The sequence below is a fragment of the Clavelina lepadiformis genome, chromosome 6 (assembly GCF_947623445.1).
Source record: "Clavelina lepadiformis chromosome 6, kaClaLepa1.1, whole genome shotgun sequence".
NCBI classification, from domain to species: Eukaryota; Metazoa; Chordata; class Ascidiacea; order Aplousobranchia; family Clavelinidae; genus Clavelina; species Clavelina lepadiformis.
Window position 1 is genome coordinate 7,368,778 of NC_135245.1, and position 21,512 is coordinate 7,390,289.

General features: G+C 32.1%; 1 protein-coding gene across 4 annotated transcripts in view; it reads right to left on the minus strand.

Moving 5' to 3' along the window:
• LOC143461876 (transient receptor potential cation channel subfamily M member-like 2) overlaps positions 1–21,512 on the minus strand; it is a 40,623-nt gene that overhangs the window by 16,582 nt on the left and 2,529 nt on the right. For 2 of the 4 annotated variants that reach the window (XM_076959787.1, XM_076959790.1), the window contains exons 2-17: positions 20,389–20,446; positions 19,720–19,771; positions 17,740–17,799; positions 17,487–17,585; positions 16,117–16,300; positions 13,855–13,946; positions 12,655–12,726; positions 12,394–12,526; positions 12,124–12,185; positions 10,915–11,053; positions 10,063–10,218; positions 9,013–9,182; positions 2,305–2,456; positions 1,989–2,124; positions 1,026–1,187; positions 686–853 (exon numbers count right to left, since the gene is read on the minus strand). In XM_076959787.1, the coding sequence (XP_076815902.1) occupies positions 686–853; positions 1,026–1,187; positions 1,989–2,124; positions 2,305–2,456; positions 9,013–9,182; positions 10,063–10,218; positions 10,915–11,053; positions 12,124–12,185; positions 12,394–12,526; positions 12,655–12,726; positions 13,855–13,946; positions 16,117–16,300; positions 17,487–17,585; positions 17,740–17,799; positions 19,720–19,734 (1,800 nt within the window). In that variant the 5' untranslated portion in view covers positions 19,735–19,771; positions 20,389–20,446. Of the gene's footprint in view, positions 1–685; positions 854–1,025; positions 1,188–1,988; positions 2,125–2,304; positions 2,457–9,012; positions 9,183–10,062; positions 10,219–10,914; positions 11,054–12,123; positions 12,186–12,393; positions 12,527–12,654; positions 12,727–13,854; positions 13,947–16,116; positions 16,301–17,486; positions 17,586–17,739; positions 17,800–19,297; positions 19,640–19,719; positions 19,772–20,388; positions 20,447–21,512 lie in introns of those variants that run through there. The other 2 variants (XM_076959788.1, XM_076959789.1) reach the window with 2 other exon arrangements.

Below are 21,512 nucleotides of genomic sequence, written 5' to 3' on the forward strand. Positions count from 1 at the left end.
TTAAAAAAAGCTAAAATTACCACCTGCTTAAAATTTTGTATATTTTCTAAAAATATTGTTATAAATTTACTTTAGCTGAGTTTTGTTTAATCAAACAACAAATTCCATAAAATAAAACACATTTTACAAGAATTTTAAAACTACCAGTACAGCATTGAATTACTAATATTATGTAGCATTGTAGCTAAGCTGACATTAATATACATATCTTAATATAAGCTAATCCTAAGATACCTTTCCTGAAATACAGCACAAAGTCATAAAACGATATAAAACTGTAGAGTGTAATAATGTTAAATATCGAGATATAAAATTGCTGCAAGTAATTTTCTATAGTATTGTGCATCTTATAATTATGTATGTATTTTTTACATAAAAAGGTAAATAAATATGACTCATCATCTTTTGTGGAATAATTTCTTTACATATGAAATGATTAAACTGCAAACATAAAAAAGGTTAAAAAAACAAAACATTCTAAATCCTAAACATGATATATGAAATCTATCAATAAAAAGGCTATGCGCTTTTCGAGAATAGGACAATGATGATATAACACTCCTTTCTGAAGAAAACTGACTTAACAATATTAATAATGGTTATTACTTCTGTTTACAGAAGTACCTCTAATAAGTAAATACCTCTAATGCTTAGGACAAATAATAAAACTAATATTGCAACCTACATAGTCTTTATTGTCAACAGCATGTTGCAGGCAAGTAAAACCACCCCAATTATCAAGCTTCCGTATCAAAGTTTTAACTGTATATTCAGGACTGTTGTCATAACACTTGCTAAGAATTCCTACAGAAAGATTCTTATAAATTTCAGCATGTTGCTTGTATTCGTCTTTCTGTAAGTTAAAACAATACTTTTTATATATATTGTTAACAAAACAAATATGCTACTTCATAAAAATACACAAGTATAAAATTAAATGAGACTGAAGAAAAATCAAATTTATTAACACTAGATGAAAAATTCCTTGTGCATTGTTGCATTTATTTTTCATCAAATCATATTACCGATTCCTGATGTGGAGACCTTTTTGCCATTCCTATAAGCAACCTATTGGCCACAACTGAAGCCGGAAATTGTTCTTCAGTGAGTTCATGCCAAAATAACATGGCCGTTTCTTTCTTATTAAGTAGCAGTGCCCAATGAAATAAATCCCGAAGTTTTGCTTGCTAAAATAGAACAGTAGCCAAACAATAAAAAGAACAACTGTATGCAAATTTCTCCCTATACATTTCTAAAAAGTAATCAGTAGATTCAAAACTTTTGTATGGGAACTTTATTACAGAAACAGTTGTACACAAAGTCTACAAAGTTTAACTTTCGAAAACAAATCATTATATTCAAAATTTTTAAGTATTGTAGCATAAAATAAAAATAATAAATAATTCGTAGCAAATATTGCAATAATGCACAAATAAATCTGTTCTTGCTTTTGGATAGGGTTTGCTGTCTCCAATTTTTATTATGCAAGGTTCCCTTAACTATGTTTTTCGGCTTTATTATTGTCACAAGCAAGGGCATTATTAAATATAGTTTTATCTTTAATTGTAAATGTAGAACTTGGCAAAGAAAAGCATGGATCGAGGTTGAGAGCAAATCCCGCTTACTTACGGAAATTCACCACTAACTAAATAAAACCTAAACTAAACTAGACCTACAATTAAATTTGCTTTTTAAGAGAAAGCTTGAAAAAACCAAATTAGCAAAGCATGCTAATAAATTAAAAGTAATAAAACTAAATATAGCCATTAAAAACATGCAATTAAAATTGGTTGCAAGACTTTAGTTTAAAAATAGGGCAGTGGTGAATATGGTATATAAAAAACTAGAATGTGCTGATATCTCAGATAAGAGAACTTAATATATCAATGGTATTATTTATTAGAATTATATAAGTTTATTACTCTACTTATTTATATACTTTACACAAATTATTATTCACAATGTACTAACAATCATTTTCCACTTACATTCTTCGTTTCATCATTCTTGTCAATCTTATTTGAACGTCTGGTTAAACGTTGCCTGTTAATTGCTTTCTGGCCATTTGAGACTTTGTCTTCAGTCGAGTAACTGACTTCTTGACCAATAATCGACTTTAGCACTCTGTTAAGCATAAACTGTGTATGACACAAGTTATACAGGAAACATCCCTTAAAAAATCCAACTTGGTCCCAGCTGATTTCGGATTTAATTTTTAGAATTAAACTTTCAAAATTAAAAACCGTCATTCTGTACCAATTTTACAAAAATGAGTTGCAACTTATGCTCAAGTTTTGATAGTACCTTTTGTGTGTCTTTTTTCTTTCCAACAAATCTCCAAATGGTGAATTTTTACGACTAGTTGCTTCATACAAACTACTCAAGTCGCTATCAGACATATGAGCATGTAAATCCAGGCCATAATCAAGAAACAATTTAATAAAAGCATGTTTGGCCTAAAATAAAAATAAATTTGTATAATTACTTAATATTAACATATCGCAATGTAAACATTTACTGCATGTGTCTTATAATCCTACCTGATGTAAAAGTCGATATAAAATATGATATATAATATGATATAAAAAATGATATAAAATAATTTAAACATATTTGACATAAAGGTGTTCTCTCACACTTTTGTGTTTTTCAAGCGAAATAATAAAATACATAAGCATCAGCTATGTTCATTTTATTGCTAGGAAAGGAATTGCGTATGTAGTAATCAATATTTTGCAAAATATATTGGGTTTCAAAGTTCAAGGTTTGTGTGCGATTCAGTATGTTACCTTTTCCTTGTTTGATTAACACGCTCTATGTTCATGTAATAAACTGTTGTGAGTGTAAAGACAACAATTTCTGAATTTTTTATTACTGTTGAAATGATATATTGTTGAGCTTCCTGTTGTTCAGGAGTCGGATGCATAAGCAGATCATGATCGACCTTGTATAATTTACAATGGGTAAATTTCTTGTTTGCCTGACTAGATTTAATGGTATTGGTACAATCATTATTAAAGATGGACTTTTTCCAAGATTGAATCTTTCAAAACCAAATTCAAAATTATTCGGTTCTAATTTTGGAAGCCGATATTATTATGATTGCAGTTACTTTGTCCAAAACTTTACTTAGATTTACTTTTCATAATCCTTTCATGGACAAATATTACACACAGTTTCAATGAACTCGATAGCTACTGCTCCGCACAAATATTTAATTAACTAATTATTGCAAAATTAAAAGCATTTAACCATGGCAAGTACTGCACTGAAACTCACCAAAGGAAAAAAGGTTTTGATTTGAACAACATGCAGTCAAAGGTGTGTTAGTGCGATGAGACATGTGTGTTTAAAAAATGTTTGGGTAGAACTATGAACGCAATGGTTTTAGTTACGAAAAATTTGACTCAGTATCACTAATCTGTATGAATCTTCGTATTAATAAACACAAACACACAAACTACTAGCAAATAGTACAAAGCCTTCTTTGTATCACATTGGGTGGTATTGGAATGCAGTTACAATATAAAAGGGCTGAATTTTGAGCTAGTCTCTTAAGGAGAATGTAGACCAAATAAAACAAGGCAAAACAATTTTTACTACATTTAGCAAATGGAGATTAAGTCTACATTATTTATGTTCGCTATTACCTGCTCCTGTATATGTTTACTGTAGCTATTAATGATTGCGTTCAGTTTTCAAAAAAAGAACATTAAAACATGTGGTGAAAGATTGACATCATTTATTGCAAGTAAAGCTAAGTAACTATAGTCAAGCTGAGTATGAAAACAAATAAAGGTGTTAGCGAGGAATTGTTTTTATCTTAATTGTCTTAGCCAAATGTACACAACAAGCCATATGTGGACGGTTAAGGGTTTAATTATTTTTAAAAGAAGGCAAACAAAAAACAAAGCTGAAAACTAGGGTTAGTTCGGATATCAATAATTTTTACTATCCGGATAACGGATATATCCGTATATTTGGAATTTATCTAACCGGTTAACCGGATAATAACTGCTAAGTGAGACAATCGATTTCACGAGGTTTGCATGAAAAATGGATTGTAAAATCATTATACAGTTTTATTATAGATCTACGTACACGGCTACTACACGCGCAGTACGAGCGAATACGAGAAAAATCAAATTTAAAACGAACGAACACGGCTATTACACGCGCAGTACGAGAAAAATCAAATTTAAAACGAACGAACACGGCTACTACACGCGCAGTATGAGCGAATACGAGAAAAATCAAATTTAAAACGAACGAACAAACGAATTTCAAACGCAAATTTAATGTTCACTGCTTCTGCAACGCCCTCCTTATAAAGCACAATGCATCAATTGTGGAATCCTGTAGACGGGACCGGAGTTTTGTAACAAAGAGTCCACATGCACTGAATGCTCTTTCTGCTTCCACAGAAGTGGGCTGAATAGTAAGCAGCGCTTCATAGAGAGTCTGAAGGTTGGCAGGTCGTTTCCCAGAAGCTTCAAAGACTTCACATTCCTTTTGGACCATTCTTCTGTTTAGGTTTGGACTTGGAGTACTGGAAGGATGAGTAGCTGATACTGGAATTGATGCCGACATGATAGCTCGCTCTAATTCTTCCTTGAGAGATTCGCGTGATGATCCTCTACATACCGTTGTAGAAGCAAGTGATATCAACTGGCTGTCTTCTCCAGAACCAGGCTTTGCTGCTGCAATCAATTTTTGCATTAGGGTTGCTGCAAGAGCATACATCTTGTTTCTGTTTCCGTATTCGCCAAATGTATCAAGCTTGTTCTCTATCAGAAAATTGGGATCATGCAAATATTCAACTAGATGAACAAGACATGCATTTCTCCTTTCCTTGATTCTTACCTCAAGATGAGACTTAAGAGATGCCGAGTACGCAGAATTAGAATTAGAAAGAGTTTTAAGCACAAATTCGTGAATTCGCTCAGCGGTTAGAAGTGTAGCGTCCCTTCTGCAAAGTCCATCTACAGCATGTTTAACTGGTTCAAGGACATCAATCAGATCACGGAGAATTTTAATTTCTGCGTCCGTAATGGTGATAGAAGTTCCGATCTCAACAAGAGCCATTCTGATACATTTTTCTGCTCTTACAAATGTTTTAATCATCTCTAAAAGACTGTTCCATCTGGTCTTTGAATCTAGAATTAACTTCAGCTCTGTATTCAATTGTGCTTGGATATGCTTTTGCAGAATTTCGTTCTTCAGAGGACTTTTGCGAAACATCTTCGCCACTGTTCTTACCTTCCTTATCACTTCCCCAACAAACCGTTGAAGTTCTACACTGGTTGTTTCAGTCTCTACAAGATCAGCTTCAGCTTCATCAGCTTCTTCCATCTCCTCTTCTGAAGAAAAATCTGAATCCGATCCAGTATTACTATTTTCCCTTTCATTCTCTAATCTTTCAAAGATATTTTGCCTTGCATACAAGAAGTCAGTTACTGCTAAATGATAACCATGCGCAAAACAGAGCTGGTGGAGACAAGTTACACATCAAATCATTCTTCCAAAACTCTTCATCATACTAGCTCCATCTGTCGTAGCTGCAACAATGTCTTCCATCTTGAGACCAAACTCCTGCAATCTTTCTTCCACCAAATTCGCTACTCTTTCAGCTGGAAGAAAACCTTTGATTCTTACCATTCCTAAATTAACGGGGTCTGAATGCAAGTGCAGGTTTAAGTTCATGTATCTTCTGCTTCTTGTGCTTGTATATTCATCAAGAGTGACAGAACAGAATTTTCCAGTCTCTTTTTTTATTTCAATCATTTTCTTTGTATCGCTTTTCAGTGTTTGGAAAAATGTCATGATAATACTTCTGACATTTTGCACCGTTTGTGGTAGCTTGTATCCTCTTGCTAAAAATGCTTCTCTCAGTTGCTTACTAGCAGCTATGGTGTTGAAAGAAATTCTGTCCACAGCTGCTAGCTCTGCAACGACCCTCTCCAGCGACTCTTTGGTTGGCTTAAAATAGTTTTCAATCGTACTAGTACCTGCGGAACATTTGTTTGTGTTTTCCAAAGAACCTTGTTGTTTTGCTTTCTTTGTGTCAAGAACAATCTTATGTTTTAAACCAAGGTGGTTTCTCATTGCTCCTGTAGATCCACCTTTACAAGAAATCGTGTTTTCACAGGTTTCACATTTTGCCCTCTCACCATTTCTTGATCGTAGAAAGTAGCCCCAAACTGGATTATCACTTTTGAAACGTTTAAATTCCATCTCATAAATTTAACTTCAATTAGCCTAACTCAATTAATTAATTAACAACTCAATTCAATCAATTAACTTCAAACTAGGTTGTAGACTTGTAGTCAAAGCTTTTCAACTGACACTTCACAGACTTTACCCTTGCCATGAGAATGCAGTCTTCTATTAAAAGAATCATTCATTATGCTTTCTTTGTGACGTGATAGTAAATTTCACTCGTGCATTTTACGACCTAGTTGAAAGTATAAGACAATAGAAGTGTGAAAAAAGTTTTAATTGCGCTCAGCGGGAGTCAGCCTCTATGTAACAAAGAATGTTCAAACTTATTAAAAAGTGTAAAACGCATTAGCAACGATACTCTTTTAACCGGTTAACCGGCAGATTTATATCCAGATATCAGATAGAAAAAAAACCTGCGGTTAACCGGTTAACCGCTATCCGGATAATCCAACCCTACTGAAAACCCTAAAAACAATTTCAGCATTTCATTTCACCAAAATCGATTGTATTCTTGTATTTCTTTCCAGTCTTTAGTCTAATTGTTTAATTGTTTTTTTTTAGGCAACAATGTCAGATAACTGCTTATCAACGTATTTTGAACAAAACAGTGAATTCAGAAAAGCAAAATCTCAGATTTTTTGGCTTATATTCAACATTTCAAATGTGAGCTTATATGCCAGTATACGTTGTATATGACATGGCAGTCAATCTAAAGAAAACTATAACCAATTATTATAATTACAGGGAAATTTATTTATTATTATTTTTTAACATAATTTTGGGGAAATATGTTATGAGAAGTTTTCTACTAAGAAAAAAACATCAGAACACATTAAAATTATTTGAACAAAATTAGAAACATCCAAGTCATTCACTACTAATAAGCTGAGTTGCATACAAATACTTTAGTAATTTTTCGGTTTGAGTTCAAATACTTAGATTATAAAACATTTGAGTAAAAGTACCAAATACTCAATATTATTTACTCAAGTACATTATAACAAAATAAAAGTTATGGAAAATTTTTTTAATTCTTTTCTAATCAATTTCCACTTTCGATCGAGACCACCAAGTTAGGGTCGTTCATATTTTGGTCATGTTTAAAAAGTTCAAGTTATATAGACTAATCTCATTGTGTACCAACCAAAAATAAATTTGAAAAAAAAATTTTTTGAAGATTTTAACTTTATGACCTCACTCATTAGCCTCAGAGTTTTCACTTAAAGTGAGGGACATGTCCAAAAAACAAGAAATTTGGCCTTAAATGAAAGAGTAGTTGTCAGTAAACATACTGGTGATAGGATTTTCAATAATATGTAGTGATTAAGCAGTTATTTCCAATATTGTACTGCATTTTCAGCACACGAATGTCACAGATGACAGTGCATAAACTGGTGAAGCATCCTTGTTTTACCGCAGTTATCGGTACCAGACTAGGCTAGAGCCAACAGCCAAGACGAAACTGTATTGTAGGTTAGCATTTACGTTAACCAGTACAAATACATCAATGGTAAGCTAGTTTTGGCTTATTTAACGCAAAATGTTCCTGTTGTATATTTAAGTACATCTATTACTCTCTACTTGTCCACCACAAGAAATATTTTATTCATACTTCATCCAAATACCTGAGTCATCCCTATTGTTTCATCGATTGTGACATAATTACAACCGCCATCTTCGTCATAATTAAGCGACCAATTTGCATTTTTTGCCACTTGTTTATGGCAATGAGTGCTTAGCCACTACATATTGATACAAATCCTTTCACCAGTATATTAACTGACAACTACCGTATTTTACGGACCATAACGTGCAATTTAAATCTTTTTTTTTTCCTCATAAATTGATCGTGCGCCTTATAAGCCGGTGCGCCTAATGTATGGATCAAGTAGTGCTTTATTGCCTAAACTCAAAACCAATACCGATACTATTATTGCAATCATTTAGGAAAGCTGGGATAATCACTGAACAATTAAATACTGATAATAGCGATGAGGCAGACTCTGACAGTGACGAGACAGATCCAGGAATGCTTGATGTCGAAATCGCACAACTGCTGATTTCCGACACAGAAGATGAAAAATTTGATGGATTTCTGGAGGAGGAATAAACTGTACTTGTTTTGAGTTTTGAGTTTTTAATTTTTGTTTGTAATTTTTACTCTTTAATTTAAGGCCAACTTGTTTTTGAATTCACTTCAAAAATTGCTAAATTTGAGAGTTCCTCTGAGCCAAAAATGTTGAAAAACTTAGATTTACGGTGATGTGGAAAATTAAAAATATTTTTTGTTTAATATTCTTGTAAAAATGACATTAGCAAATATTTTTAAAAGCATTTTTCTGTCGTATTTAGTTAAAAAAGCATGATTGTACTTAAAAAAAAATGAACACTTTATAGCCAGTATACCAGATTTTGGGGTTTGGATAAATGCCTGGTTGCAAAGCTCAATTTGTTGCTTTAATAATACTAAAATATCCTATATACAGCATGTAATACACAAAAAAACTCAGGGTGTTAAGAAAACTGTTACAAAGTTTTCTCACAAACTTAACCTGATAGGCGAAAACACAACATGGCGTTTTTAGAGTGGGATTGATGAACTTAATTCTGCTTTCGAAAACTTTGTAACCATACTCGAAGGACAAGTGCTTCACTGGAGTAAAGCAGTTTTGCCTATAGGTTTATATTTCACTCACACCATTCTCGGATATATAAATTGTTACTTTTAAAACAAGTTGAGAAAACAGCATAAACTTTAATTAGGCACGAACCAAAATCCATTATATCTACCTCCATTGGTTCTTTAAGGGCTTCTTTAAAGAACCCTGCCAAGACCGCAGGATCTACATTAGAGTCATCAGTAAGAATTTCAGTTTGAGCAATATCAGAACGATTCCATGCAAAAGCCAAACGTAAATGATCTTTTACAGGAGTTTGGACACTTTTCTTTTGTGTTTCCACTATGAAAATACCATATAATGAGTTAAGGAATATATAAATACCATATATGATGTATAAAATATGTTACTATTATATTTGGTTTATAAATCCACGCCCCAGTTTTTAATCCAAATGCACATTATTAAAGTATACCTGGCATACCAGCTCCAGACTAATACTATGTAATGTAAATGAAATTTCATTGATTTAAAAAAGAATTCCTTACATGCTAAAAAATGGTTACTCTAGTAGTAAATACTATGTTATATAGGAGTACTTAAAGGTTATGCAAATTCTGTGTGTTAATCCTTGCAATTAGTATCACTGCTAAAAAAATTTCTGTACAAAGTTGATGGTGGCTGTACCATATTAAGCCATTATATAGTAAAATAGAAAACAATATATAAGGTGGCACTCTTAAGGTTAACTTTATATTTGATTATTCTACACCTACATTTTTGACTCTTCTAAGAATCAAAAATACAGTTAAGCTTAAGAATGCCACCTTATACAGTATATCGTTTTTTTATTTTACTAAGAATTTCCGTGTAAAACAAAACATATCAAGTTTTATTGGTAGCTCTTTGCGGGAGAAAAGATTTTTGTTACATAGGCGACAGTGAATTAGGATGTAAAATAAGCAGTCGTCAAATATTCCAGCATATTCCTATATTTTAGGGAACATCTGTATGCCACAAAGTTAACTAATTCACTTAACTTTAAAAATTAGGGCATAAGCAACAATATCACTTTTGTTTAATATATAAATTGATAACTTTACATATTCCGGTTTCATACAAATGATATAAACTGCAATATGCTTATGCGAAAATCAAAATGTTAATCACTTAATCCCCTAGAGTGAACAATATTATAGTACTCATTTCATATGAGTATTACCACTTAAAACAGCTTGCAATATTGCAACATCCAAGGCTGTGGCTGAGCTATGGTCATCCATTGAAAATACACTCAGAAGTTTTTTCAATTTTATACACTCTCTTGCCATATTTGTGCATTCAGAAAGTTTTTGTGACGAGTAATTAAGGCCTTGATCTGAAACACAAATAAAAATTTCATAAAAAAATTACTGACTGTTTCTGATTGCAAATATAAAGGCTATCTAAACCAAATATTTAAGAGAAGATCACAGTGCAAATATATACTTAGGTACAGTCAACTCTACTATATTCGGCCACTACATAATATGGGCAATCGCTTTATCTGGACAAAAATTAACATCATACATTACTCTCTCATTTATTCGGACAAACCTCCACTTAATTTAGACAATAAATTGCATTATATGCACATGTTTTGAACGATTGTGTTGTAACAATGAAATGTTAATGCGCCTGTATTATCAGAAACATGACAAGACCTCTTCTCTTAACCACCTGCTCTGTTTCATTAGACGTTTTGAGTTATAACATTTGTTGCTTTGTGTGTTTATTTTTCATTGCGCTAATTGATCTTTTGCCAAGACTAAGGGTTGCTTTTCTGTTCATTTTCACTGCCTACCTACTATTCCTTTACTATGAAATAATAAAGATAGGCATATTAGCCCATTAACGCTTGTCTTTCTGCTTCATTTGCAAAAAACTCAGCCCTAACCAAAGTGGTCGGATAAAGCAAAGTCAACTGTATTATAAGTTTAGTTTTTAATTAAAACATATTTATATATAGTATTACCGAATCATGTTTTAATAACCAACAGCTTAACCAAAAATTTAAGCACAAAGAGTCATTTACCATTCAACATTTCAGAAATTATGTTCTCTGTAACTGAATTATAATTTTCTGAATAAAGTGACGCAAGTACATTAGCCCATCCTCCAGAATCGCCAACTACCACAACAGGTGTTCCTTTTGCCAGTGCATTGTAAACTGTCTAATTATAAAATAATAAATTTAAACCACAAATTGACATATTTTTAATTCAAAAAACTTAAACATGGCTCCTGTATAACTTAAAAATCATGGAACCTTTTAACTTTTGACTCCTTTTACTTATATGAATGCAAACTTTTTCGTGCTAATAATAAAATTCTAGTTTCATATGTTCCAATTTATGCATGCCATTAGATTGCCGTTCAACGTTTGATAATTTTTAATTTGTATGGTACACTTTAGTTAACTGTGTAATAAAACTAAGCCTCTAATGCAGCTATGTCCAACCTGCGGCCGGCATGTGGCCCTTTTGAAGGTTTGGTGCAGCCCTGGTGTTGGTACTGTTGTATTATATGTAAAGTGTATGTGTAAGAAATATATATAAAAGTGTGCCGTTGATTATTATTTTATTCATGTACAAGTTGCTTGAGCATGATAACGTCCGTTATTGTGGTGCTGTTAGTACTGTATTTTTGTGGTTAGTCGTTAGTAGTGTAAGTTATTCATGGTGGCAATGTGTGGCCCAAATTGAACTTGTGACATAATTTTTGGCCCACTAAGGTATTTCGGTTGGACATAGCTGCTCTAATGCATAAAATAAAAAAGCATTGTCAATGGTATTAATTAAATTTTAGTGTTAGGGTTATTCAAAAATTATGACAAAGTTTTAGAAAAAGAGAGAAAAGTGCTTTTCATTGGCAACAATAGGCATGGGAGCCTGTACATGTTGCATCTATTTATTAACGGCAAATGCATAATTATTGCCACTTCTTTAGTTTGTTTTGAAACTTAAGAAAAGGGCTTTAAAATTTCCATAAAAAAGATGAAATTTTATCAAATGCGAGTGTTTGAATGCTGTGTAAATATGTGCTTTAAGTACACATTTACATAGGCTCCACCAGTAGAAAATGAGATTTATAATCTGAAACCATGATTTAGCAATTAAACAGAGTGGAACTTAGCAATCATACTTGTATGCCAGATGCTGGCATAAAACAAATTTTCCCCATAGTTAATGAAATGTCAAATATTCAAAGTAAAGAAAGAAATTCTAAAGAAAGTGTTGATTACTTCCAATGATCCGGGTCCACCCTGCAGCAGTATACAAACTATTGGTGCTTTTGTCACATCACCTAATAATAAAGTTAGCTTTAACCAAGTTAAAAGAAACAACTTTAAATGAAATATCATTAACTAGTTAAAGTAACGAGACATTTGCGCTACTTTAAACCAAACTTTTTTTTAAAAGATTAGCTTTATCACAGTACTCGCTGAACATGTTTGCTTTAAGATTTTTGATTATTTATGCAAGTTATAACATGAATAGATAAAAAAACTTACTGATATGTCTCTCCAATGTCGCGCGGAATTCAATTTCTTTGCCGTATTCTCCAACAGATTTGTCATCAACCAGAATGAAGTGAGAGTGATTTTTATCTAAACTGTTATAACGGCTACAGAGATATTCCAAAGGCTGTTGTAGAAAAGCATACACTGAAAGTGTATCAGCAGATTTACATAAAAGTAAGCTATGCAGACAAAGTAAAAGCAGATTTTATCTAAAAAAATCATATTTCTCATTTCCTTTTAAAAATGTCTTACCTGTTTTGGAGGTTTCTTTAGCTTTTCTTTATCATAAACAATTCCAAATGTGGCAATCCCCAATGCAACTACCTGTAAAAAGATTTCCTGTTTTGCATTCAAATATTGAGTTTTCCAAACTTCTTGGAAATTAAAGTACAGTAGAAATCGCCTATAATTACTGACATTTTGTGGAAAAAGCTGAGACCTGTTGCCATGTCCCGTTTACAAACCATATGTTTAACATGGAAATAACTTAACTTATTGTAACTTTGTGTATGAGAACGCTGTGATTACAGTGACACCACATTTCTATCCCTTGAGCTAAAAAAATTCAAAATAAATACACTCTATGGTTAAATGCACGGACATGATGCTAAGTAAGAGAGTATGTTAATTTATCTTGTGCATAAACAAGCAATAAGAAAGACTATAAAATAGGTTTTGTTTTTCTAATGTAATGGAAATACACTGTGATGGTTGGTAGGATAGTTCTTAGGTTAAGCTGTTGCATTTTTGTGATTTCACATAACTCCATTCTATGCTAGCGTATTTATTATAGAGCATTTGGTCAATGAGTCATACACTGCAAAGTTTGAAAACTGTCACAACAAAAAGATTGATTAAAATGTTTATCAAAATCAGAAGCTAACAATAATCTTAGATTTTCTAAAAGATTAATCACTTTGCAGAAAAAAGTATAGTATGATATGTGGTACCGATTCAAATAAAGAGATCATTGTGGTTGTTAGCTTATCACTGGTTTCTGGTTGAAATGCATATCACATGCAGTTGCCTAGTCTTTGTATGGTTTTTACACTGTAACAACAGATTAAATAATGATCATCATGTAGGGTTGTCTGAGGTTATTTTCCTTAACTTTACCTACGATGATGTTGACTTATAGTGACACTTTTTCAGAAGTCCCTTCAGGTATCACTATCTTAGGTGATTTCTACTGTACTTGTAGACAATTGTTTATAGAAATAACTATATTTAAGAAAAGAACAGAAGAAAAACCTACAATAGCTGTATAACATGAAAAATCATGGTTTATTTCATAAAAATACTCTTTATAACGTATTGCACTAAAATGAGTCCTTAAGCAAACCTCAATTGATGTTATAAAAAGTTGATATATATGTTTTAAGAATTCATTCACATCGACTTTATTCAATAAATTACTTCACACCTTTGTTTGCAAAACCATATCTGACTTACTTTGTTTGATCGAGCAGTAACATCATGCTGTATTGCATCCCCAACATGCTTCATCACTCCAGCATGTGTACCACCTGTCACAATCCATGCACCTAGACAAGGATGAGGAGTGTTACTTTGTAGTTGGAGCAAGGTTGCTTGGTATGGGGCTTTGGTAGGATAAATATATATATATTTGGCTGTATCATGTATACAGAAGATAGTGCTAAAATCATGAAACAAGTCCAAAATCTTGGGAAGGGAATTATCCTCTTTTTTTATCATACACGCCCGGATTTTCATGAGGTTGATAAAATAAGATAAAAAGGCAAATACATGGTATATTCATATGTGGACATATTAACCAATTTTAAGCCATAGTTATCATCCAAATTTGCAGAGAGCTAATGTGCTAAGTCTAAATGTTGTTGTAATGATTCTTGCATTATTGTACCTTGAATCATGCAAAATACCTTTGCTGAACATACTGTGACATACAACAAAAAATATTTACATGTATGTGAAATTACCAGGTTGTTGATTACTGGCTTGTTGTTGAATAAGATTGATGCGATACATAATGAAGGTGCTTTATGAAAAAACTCCCCTTACATTATTTTACAGAAAAAATTATCTAATTACATGTAAATTAAAAACTTGTGTCTAATCAAAAGAATTGAAATGTTTTGAAAAACATCCAATTAGTATAGCATGCGTACTTTTGTTTGAATTCATTGTTTTAAAAACAATCAGAAATACTATTTAAACAAATCAATATACTAGTTGAGGTATGGGCCTTTGGTTATTGTGAGCATTCGGATATTATGACAAAATGGTCTGATCTCAAGGTGGTTATAAAAGGCGGACTCTACTGTAATAGATTAAAATTTGAATTAGTTTATACAACAAATATAGGTTAGCGAATTAGCCTGCTCAACTCTTATAATTACCAAAAGAAATCAAGATTTTATTTCCTAAGACATACATGCCTATAATAAATAAATAAATACATAAAGATATTATCAACGGAGTATATAATAATCAGTGAGTATACATAAAGTAGTAGACACTTATATAAAAGACAGTCCCACACAACCTAAGCCTAGCAAGCAAAGTATGAAGTCATGACATAGCACCGCAAGTCCGAAACACTTAGCTCGAAGTAGTAAACGTTTGTAGCTAAAGGCATAGCACGAAGTAACGACACGTCGAAACGACAACAGATTACTATAAGTTTATATGCAGTAGCTGTCAAGGTAGACAACAAGATAAGTTCATTAAAGCAAAATAAGCTCTGAATTTAATTTTTTGGTTGCTGAAATAGATGCTGCCTCAAAATATTGTTGTCATTCGACCTGCCCAATCATTTGTAATACAGTACATACCAACTTAAGCTTCTTCCCAGTTTTTCAAGGGAAAATTTTTTTCTCCTGGGACAAACCTTATGTGTCATAGATAAGACAACTGTTTATCACTACTTGAACACCATCCAATTCCACTAAACAGTGGAATTTTCTAATCAAAACCACCTTGTTCCCAGCCAATTTTGAACATAATACGGATAAGTAACATGGACATCTGAATGAAGCATAAACAAAGCTTGCCATTGACATATGTGATGAAAACTGGTGGCTCAGACAAGAGTTGAAATGAAGTGTTCAACTAGGGTATGCTTAGTTGTCTGTTCACAAAAAGCAAGTATTTCTGAAGAATAGAAAATTGTTTGTTTATATGAATACTGCAAATGGATATTAAAGCTGAGTTTAGATCAATTATTATCTAACTAGTGTACTCTTTGTACTCTCCCGTTGTACAAAATAGAAAAGCACCGAATTTTGAGTATATCATTTACATAACTTTCTGTTGCAAGCCACAATTATGTATATTATTTCAGCTACCAAATTCCCCTAATCATATATACCCTCGTTTATAGGCACTATTTCGCTCACTTATACGAAATAAATCTTTGCAATATTAAATTGCATGATTCATTCCTATTTTCAAAAATTTACCGTCTTACCCCTGGCTAGTCTCAATACCAAGGCAAATGGGTAATAATGTTTAGCAGAGGTGTGCAACATACAGTAAAGGTCCATTCAGAATTTAAAAAAGAGGGTCTCTTCTAAACTGTGAAAAAATGTTCTATCATGCTTGCCGGCCTATAACTTACAGGAGCTTACAGAGCCATTATTTGAGTCCTTTGCATAAAACTATTGCATGTCCCTGCTGTATAGTAATATAGTACAACACTATTTATAATATCCGTAATATGTATCCACTTACCAGTACTAACCGCAGCTTTAATCAAGCTTCTTCTAAACTCTCGAGTCAATCGCGATCTCATTTTAAAGTTTCTTGCACCACCAGTTATTGAAATAATAAGGTTGGGTTTCTTTATGTTCCATTTTGCATTCATCACATTGTCATAAACAACGCTTTCCGATGCTTCATTGGTAATGACAGCATACTATAAATGTGTATAGATTTACACAATAGAAGTGAGTGGATTTACACTATAGAAAGCAGTTTATGAAAATCTCTTCAAAATTCTTAACAAACCTACAGCATAGCAGCATTAAAGTGACGAGCAAGTGCTAGCTAAGCTATCTTTAACCCTAGACTTTACTTGATTTTGGGAAGTTAAGGCTTAAAGTGTCGCTGAGCCCCAGCCACATTCATTTACAGTGCACAGCTCAAAAAGTAAAAACCTACAATACCATTTATTTCACCAAAATCTACCAAATTTCATAGGTTTAAATGCTAATGTGCAAGTTTATTATTTAACCCAGCTGTTAATCTACTACTTGCAATTTAGTAAACCTTCCCATTTTTCTAAAATTCCTTTGAATATACGGTCTTTAGAGCGATTAATGATCTTCTTATGTCACAAGCTGGCCAGCCAGTTTAATGTGATATCCTGTGGAGCGAATCTTTGTCCCTTTAGGGTAAAAGCGAAAAGGTATTCAGATAACGTTATTTGTGCTTCGTATTATTGTACTTTGCCAATGCTTAGGTTGTACCGTATCATGTGCTTTTAATTTTTAAAGTGATACACTAAAAGTGTGTTAAGTTGAGTTTTGTTATTTGAGATTTATCTACACATGGGAGAATTTCCTGATATTAAACCGTTTTGGATACCTCCTTAAAACATTTTTAGATCTGCCAGTGTGTCACAGTATGTCAAATTGCGAACACTTCAACCATAATTATCAATGACAAAATTGAAATTTAATTTTAGTAACAATTCCTTAATCACTTAACATTATTGAAAATTTCTGAGTTCGTTATGTTTAATGACATTTCTTCTTTGGTTTAAGGTTAGCTTATTTTAGCACTTGCCTCACAAGCTAGTATACAGGTACTCCTAAAAAATTTGTGCCAATACTTTGATAACACAGTAGTAGACTAGTAGACCACAGTAGTAGTAAATTTTTTAGGAGTACCTGTATACTAGCTTGTGAGGCTGTCAGTTATAAGGATCACTTGAAATAATTCATAGCAACATCAAATACGTGAACAAAAAATATGTTTTTATAACATAACTGCAACCAAACATAACCAATTTTATTATATGTGTGATACCAGCAAGTAGCAACATAAAGTTTGCTCACATTTAAATAATATGTACCATATCAAACTAGACCAAGACCAACCTTTGCAGTGTTAGCACTTGAACCCTGGAATTTTAATTTCCCATATTGGAGAATATTTGAGGGCTGCAACTCCATGTGGGATCCGTTCATAAAACTTACCTTCAAATTACCACATTAATGAGAATACCCATACATTTTAAAACTTTTACATTTTATTACACTTAGCGTATGCAGTAAATGGTATGCCAACAACATTAACAAATATATATTTAAGAAATAATGTTTAACTTGCAAAAAAATTTCATTGCTTTACCTGAGAAACTGACTGATCAGACTTCTTGCTTTTAGATACCTGTCCAGGCAATTCTATTTCCTAACAAAAATTTATTAACTCAAGTAAAATAAACTGCATTTTCTTTAAAATTCGAAACACTGTGGTTTTAATAAATAAAAAAGACGAGTTTATAAAGAATAAAACTAGTCACATACAGTAGAAGACAATTTATTACCGCGTTTTTAAAAATAACAAACTGCAGCTAAATATATATTTATTTGTTAAAATCTTTTCGTATGTATGCAATTGGGAGGGGGGTCTTGGAAAACTAGGGCAACTTAGTTTATTTTTAAAGTGAGGTGCAAGTCCAAAAACAAGTTGGCTTTAATTCAAAGAGTAATGTTAGCATACTGGAGAAAGGATTTGTACTAATATGTAGTGGTTAAGCAGTTATTGTCATAAACAGGTGCCAAACAAATCACAAATTCATCACTTAATTATGACAAACATGGCGGCTCTTGTAAAGTCACCATAACAGAATAGAGATGACTGAGATATTTGAATAAAGTATGAATAGAACGTTTTGTATGGCCAACAAGTAGATAGTAATAGGTATAATAAAAGTGTACTTCAGTGTATAACCAGAATATTGTGCATTAAATAAGCCTAAACTAAATTCCTTTCAGATACCGGTTAATGTAGATGTTAACTTACAGTACAGTACAGTCTTGGCTGATGGCTTTAGTCTAGTCCGGTATCGGTAACTGATGTAAAAACAAAAATGTTTTGCCAGTTCATGTGCTGTCGTTTGTGACATTCCTATGCTTAAAATAAACATTACATGCTACTAATCATCTACCTATGGATGAGTATTCCATACAAAACACGTTTTCTAGCTTACCACTACTACCATATCTAATACTAACTACAGTCAAGAAACATATTTTCCTTACATTGTGACGACATAATGACCAACTCTGTCATAACAGGAGGCCAAATTTGCGATACATTTTTGGTAATAATTGCTTAACACTACACATTGTTAAAATCCTTTCACCAGTATGTTTACTGACAATTATCATTTGATTTGATTCTTGCTTTTGGACTTGCCCCTCACCTTAAAATCTTACAAATATCCCTAAATGCAAACTACGTTTTAGTCGTAATCTACCATGTTTGGTGTACCAACTTTCCTATGCGTCTTTATTGTGGCAAAATGCCAGTTTGGTCAAAGCTTTGTTTTCAGAAATAACTTTTGAGAAGGCCTACAGATAAGGGTGGTTTATGTTCCAAGAAATGTAGTGTTTTATGTTTGTTTATATATGTGTTTTAAAAAAAACAATTAATTTTTATGGTGCATCTTTTACAAACTAAATTGCCAACATATTGATGAAATTCTATGAAATGGTGCTTGATGCAAATGAATCCATGATTTTTGCAAGTAAAAATTAACTTAATTTCGCCTTCTTATTAAGTAAACATAAGTTTCAAAGCTAAGTTTTATGGCTATTACCGTATATTGGATGTAACACACAAGATTCAATAAAAATCTTAATAAGCATTCAAGGTGTCAAGGTAAACCTATTACACAACCTACAAAATTAAAAAGGCATTCTCACAGATATTTCCAACGGACAACATTCAGTAATTTTTCATCAGAATTACTCCTATTTTTTCATGAAAATCGATTGATAATAGTTATTACAACATGCAACAAAACAATCTATAATAGTATAAGTCACATTGAAATGTGTTATCTTGGTAAATCCAAGAAGTAATTGACAATATGACAAAAACTGTTCAAGTACTATTATGTTAGTTAATTAAACTACTTTATGTACAATCATCTAAAAACTCAAATTCTGTTTTGAAAACCAAGCATCTGCATTACATAATAAAAAGTTGTTAAGTTTAGCATGTACTGTATTTCAGAGAAAAAGCAAACCATATCTATCACACCAGATATTATCCATATTATGGGCTTTATTAGTATCTTCCCACGTACAAAACAGAACTAACCTTTTGAACATTCATAGCATAATCCTAAGGCTTCAATGTGGTTTAAAAGCTACTGCAATTACATATAATTCACCATAATAAAATTTCTTTCGTATGGCATTTGACACAGGATCAAATATGGCACATAATGTTTGTATTACAATGCAAAAACATACATATAATTCAAGAAATGCAAATTTTTTAAGACAATGTTAATAAACTAACTATTTTACAAAAATCGCTAAGATATGGTATGTTTCGTATGTTAGGTTATGATGATGTATACTATATAAAACACTTAAATGCATACAAATTTATAAAGCCAGTGAGTTAAATATTTCTGCTATATTGCCTATAAAAATCTGAGCAAGTTGTATGCTCTCAGACTGTATATTTTTAATTATATGAAATGACTATCTTAATACTGCATCGTCTTAGATGAGTCAAATATTACATATGTGTAGTACAAATTTTGCTTGAGTTAGTGAGCCATAAAAATTTGCCTTTAAAATATCATATCAAATAAAACCAAGTAGTTAACACAAGAGACAACAACTTCCACAAATTTTTATAAATCACAATATATATAACAATAATTATTCAAAAAATATGTAATTTTTCTTTTCAGAAATTTCAATGATAAATAGCAAGAAAAAAGAATTCTAAATGTTTATACAATTTGGGTTTTACCATTTACTGATGTATTGATCAGTCTTCAGTTCTCTCCACTTCACACAAAGACAGGGCTCTGCAAACATACAAAACAAACAGTGTACTATATTGACATTTTAGTCTGAAAAAGTCTGCAAAAGTCTTTAGTCTGCATTTTAGTCTGCAAATATGCATCTCTAAGTGCAATTACAACCACTCCATGAAAAAGCTACACTTGCATACTACAAAAATTCTATAAATTCTAATGCCAAAGGATAAGCACACACTGCGCAAATTGTTTAATAAAAGTATTAAATTTTACATATGAAGAAATTCAATTCTTGTCCAAAACAATAGCTCAAAAAATCTCCATTTAAGTCATGTAGACTAAGTGAGCTCTAGTATTATTATTTATGAAAACTGGAATTTTAAACATGTATTCACTAGAAAAGCAAAGTTCAGAAATTTTTGTTCGCTTAATTTCGACGTTGACCATCAAGCTTGCTTGTTAGACATCAAAGAGTATTATATATAATCAAGTTGGGTATAAAATATGCAAGTGAGGTTGCATATAAATATGCGCAACACATTTATAATAAACTAAAACTGTTATTAGCCTATCATTCACCTAACAAACTATTAACATACACTCACTGAACAGTGAGTAAAGTCTCACCGACTTGTTTTGATATGTTTTATATGATTGCTGATAATAATTATTAACTACCAACAAGATTTCTGACAAGCAAACAAAGCTTGATATCACGTTTTGCGCATAAATATCAAATATTATCAAACTATATCAAATAAGGTATATTATAATTATTTATGGTTTAAGAGAAGACTTAATAACAGGTTACACCAAAAACACAACTAGGATGGCAACGGAAGAAAGAAATAAGTTTCTATGCTTTTAGCCGTGTGACCTTAAGCGTTGTTACTGGTCTGCATGGGACCCCAGTGTTACTGGCCTTATTGTCAACTAAGCTTCCTAATTCTCCACCTTTTTTATTTTATTCTAGAAGCAATTGAAAAACCTGGAATTTCTGAAGGGGACACACCAATAACTGTTTATTTATTACTAATTATTGTACTTTCTTAATTAAAAGCCACCCTCAATTAGAAGTCACAACGAACGATGCTAAAGAAATACTCTATTAAAA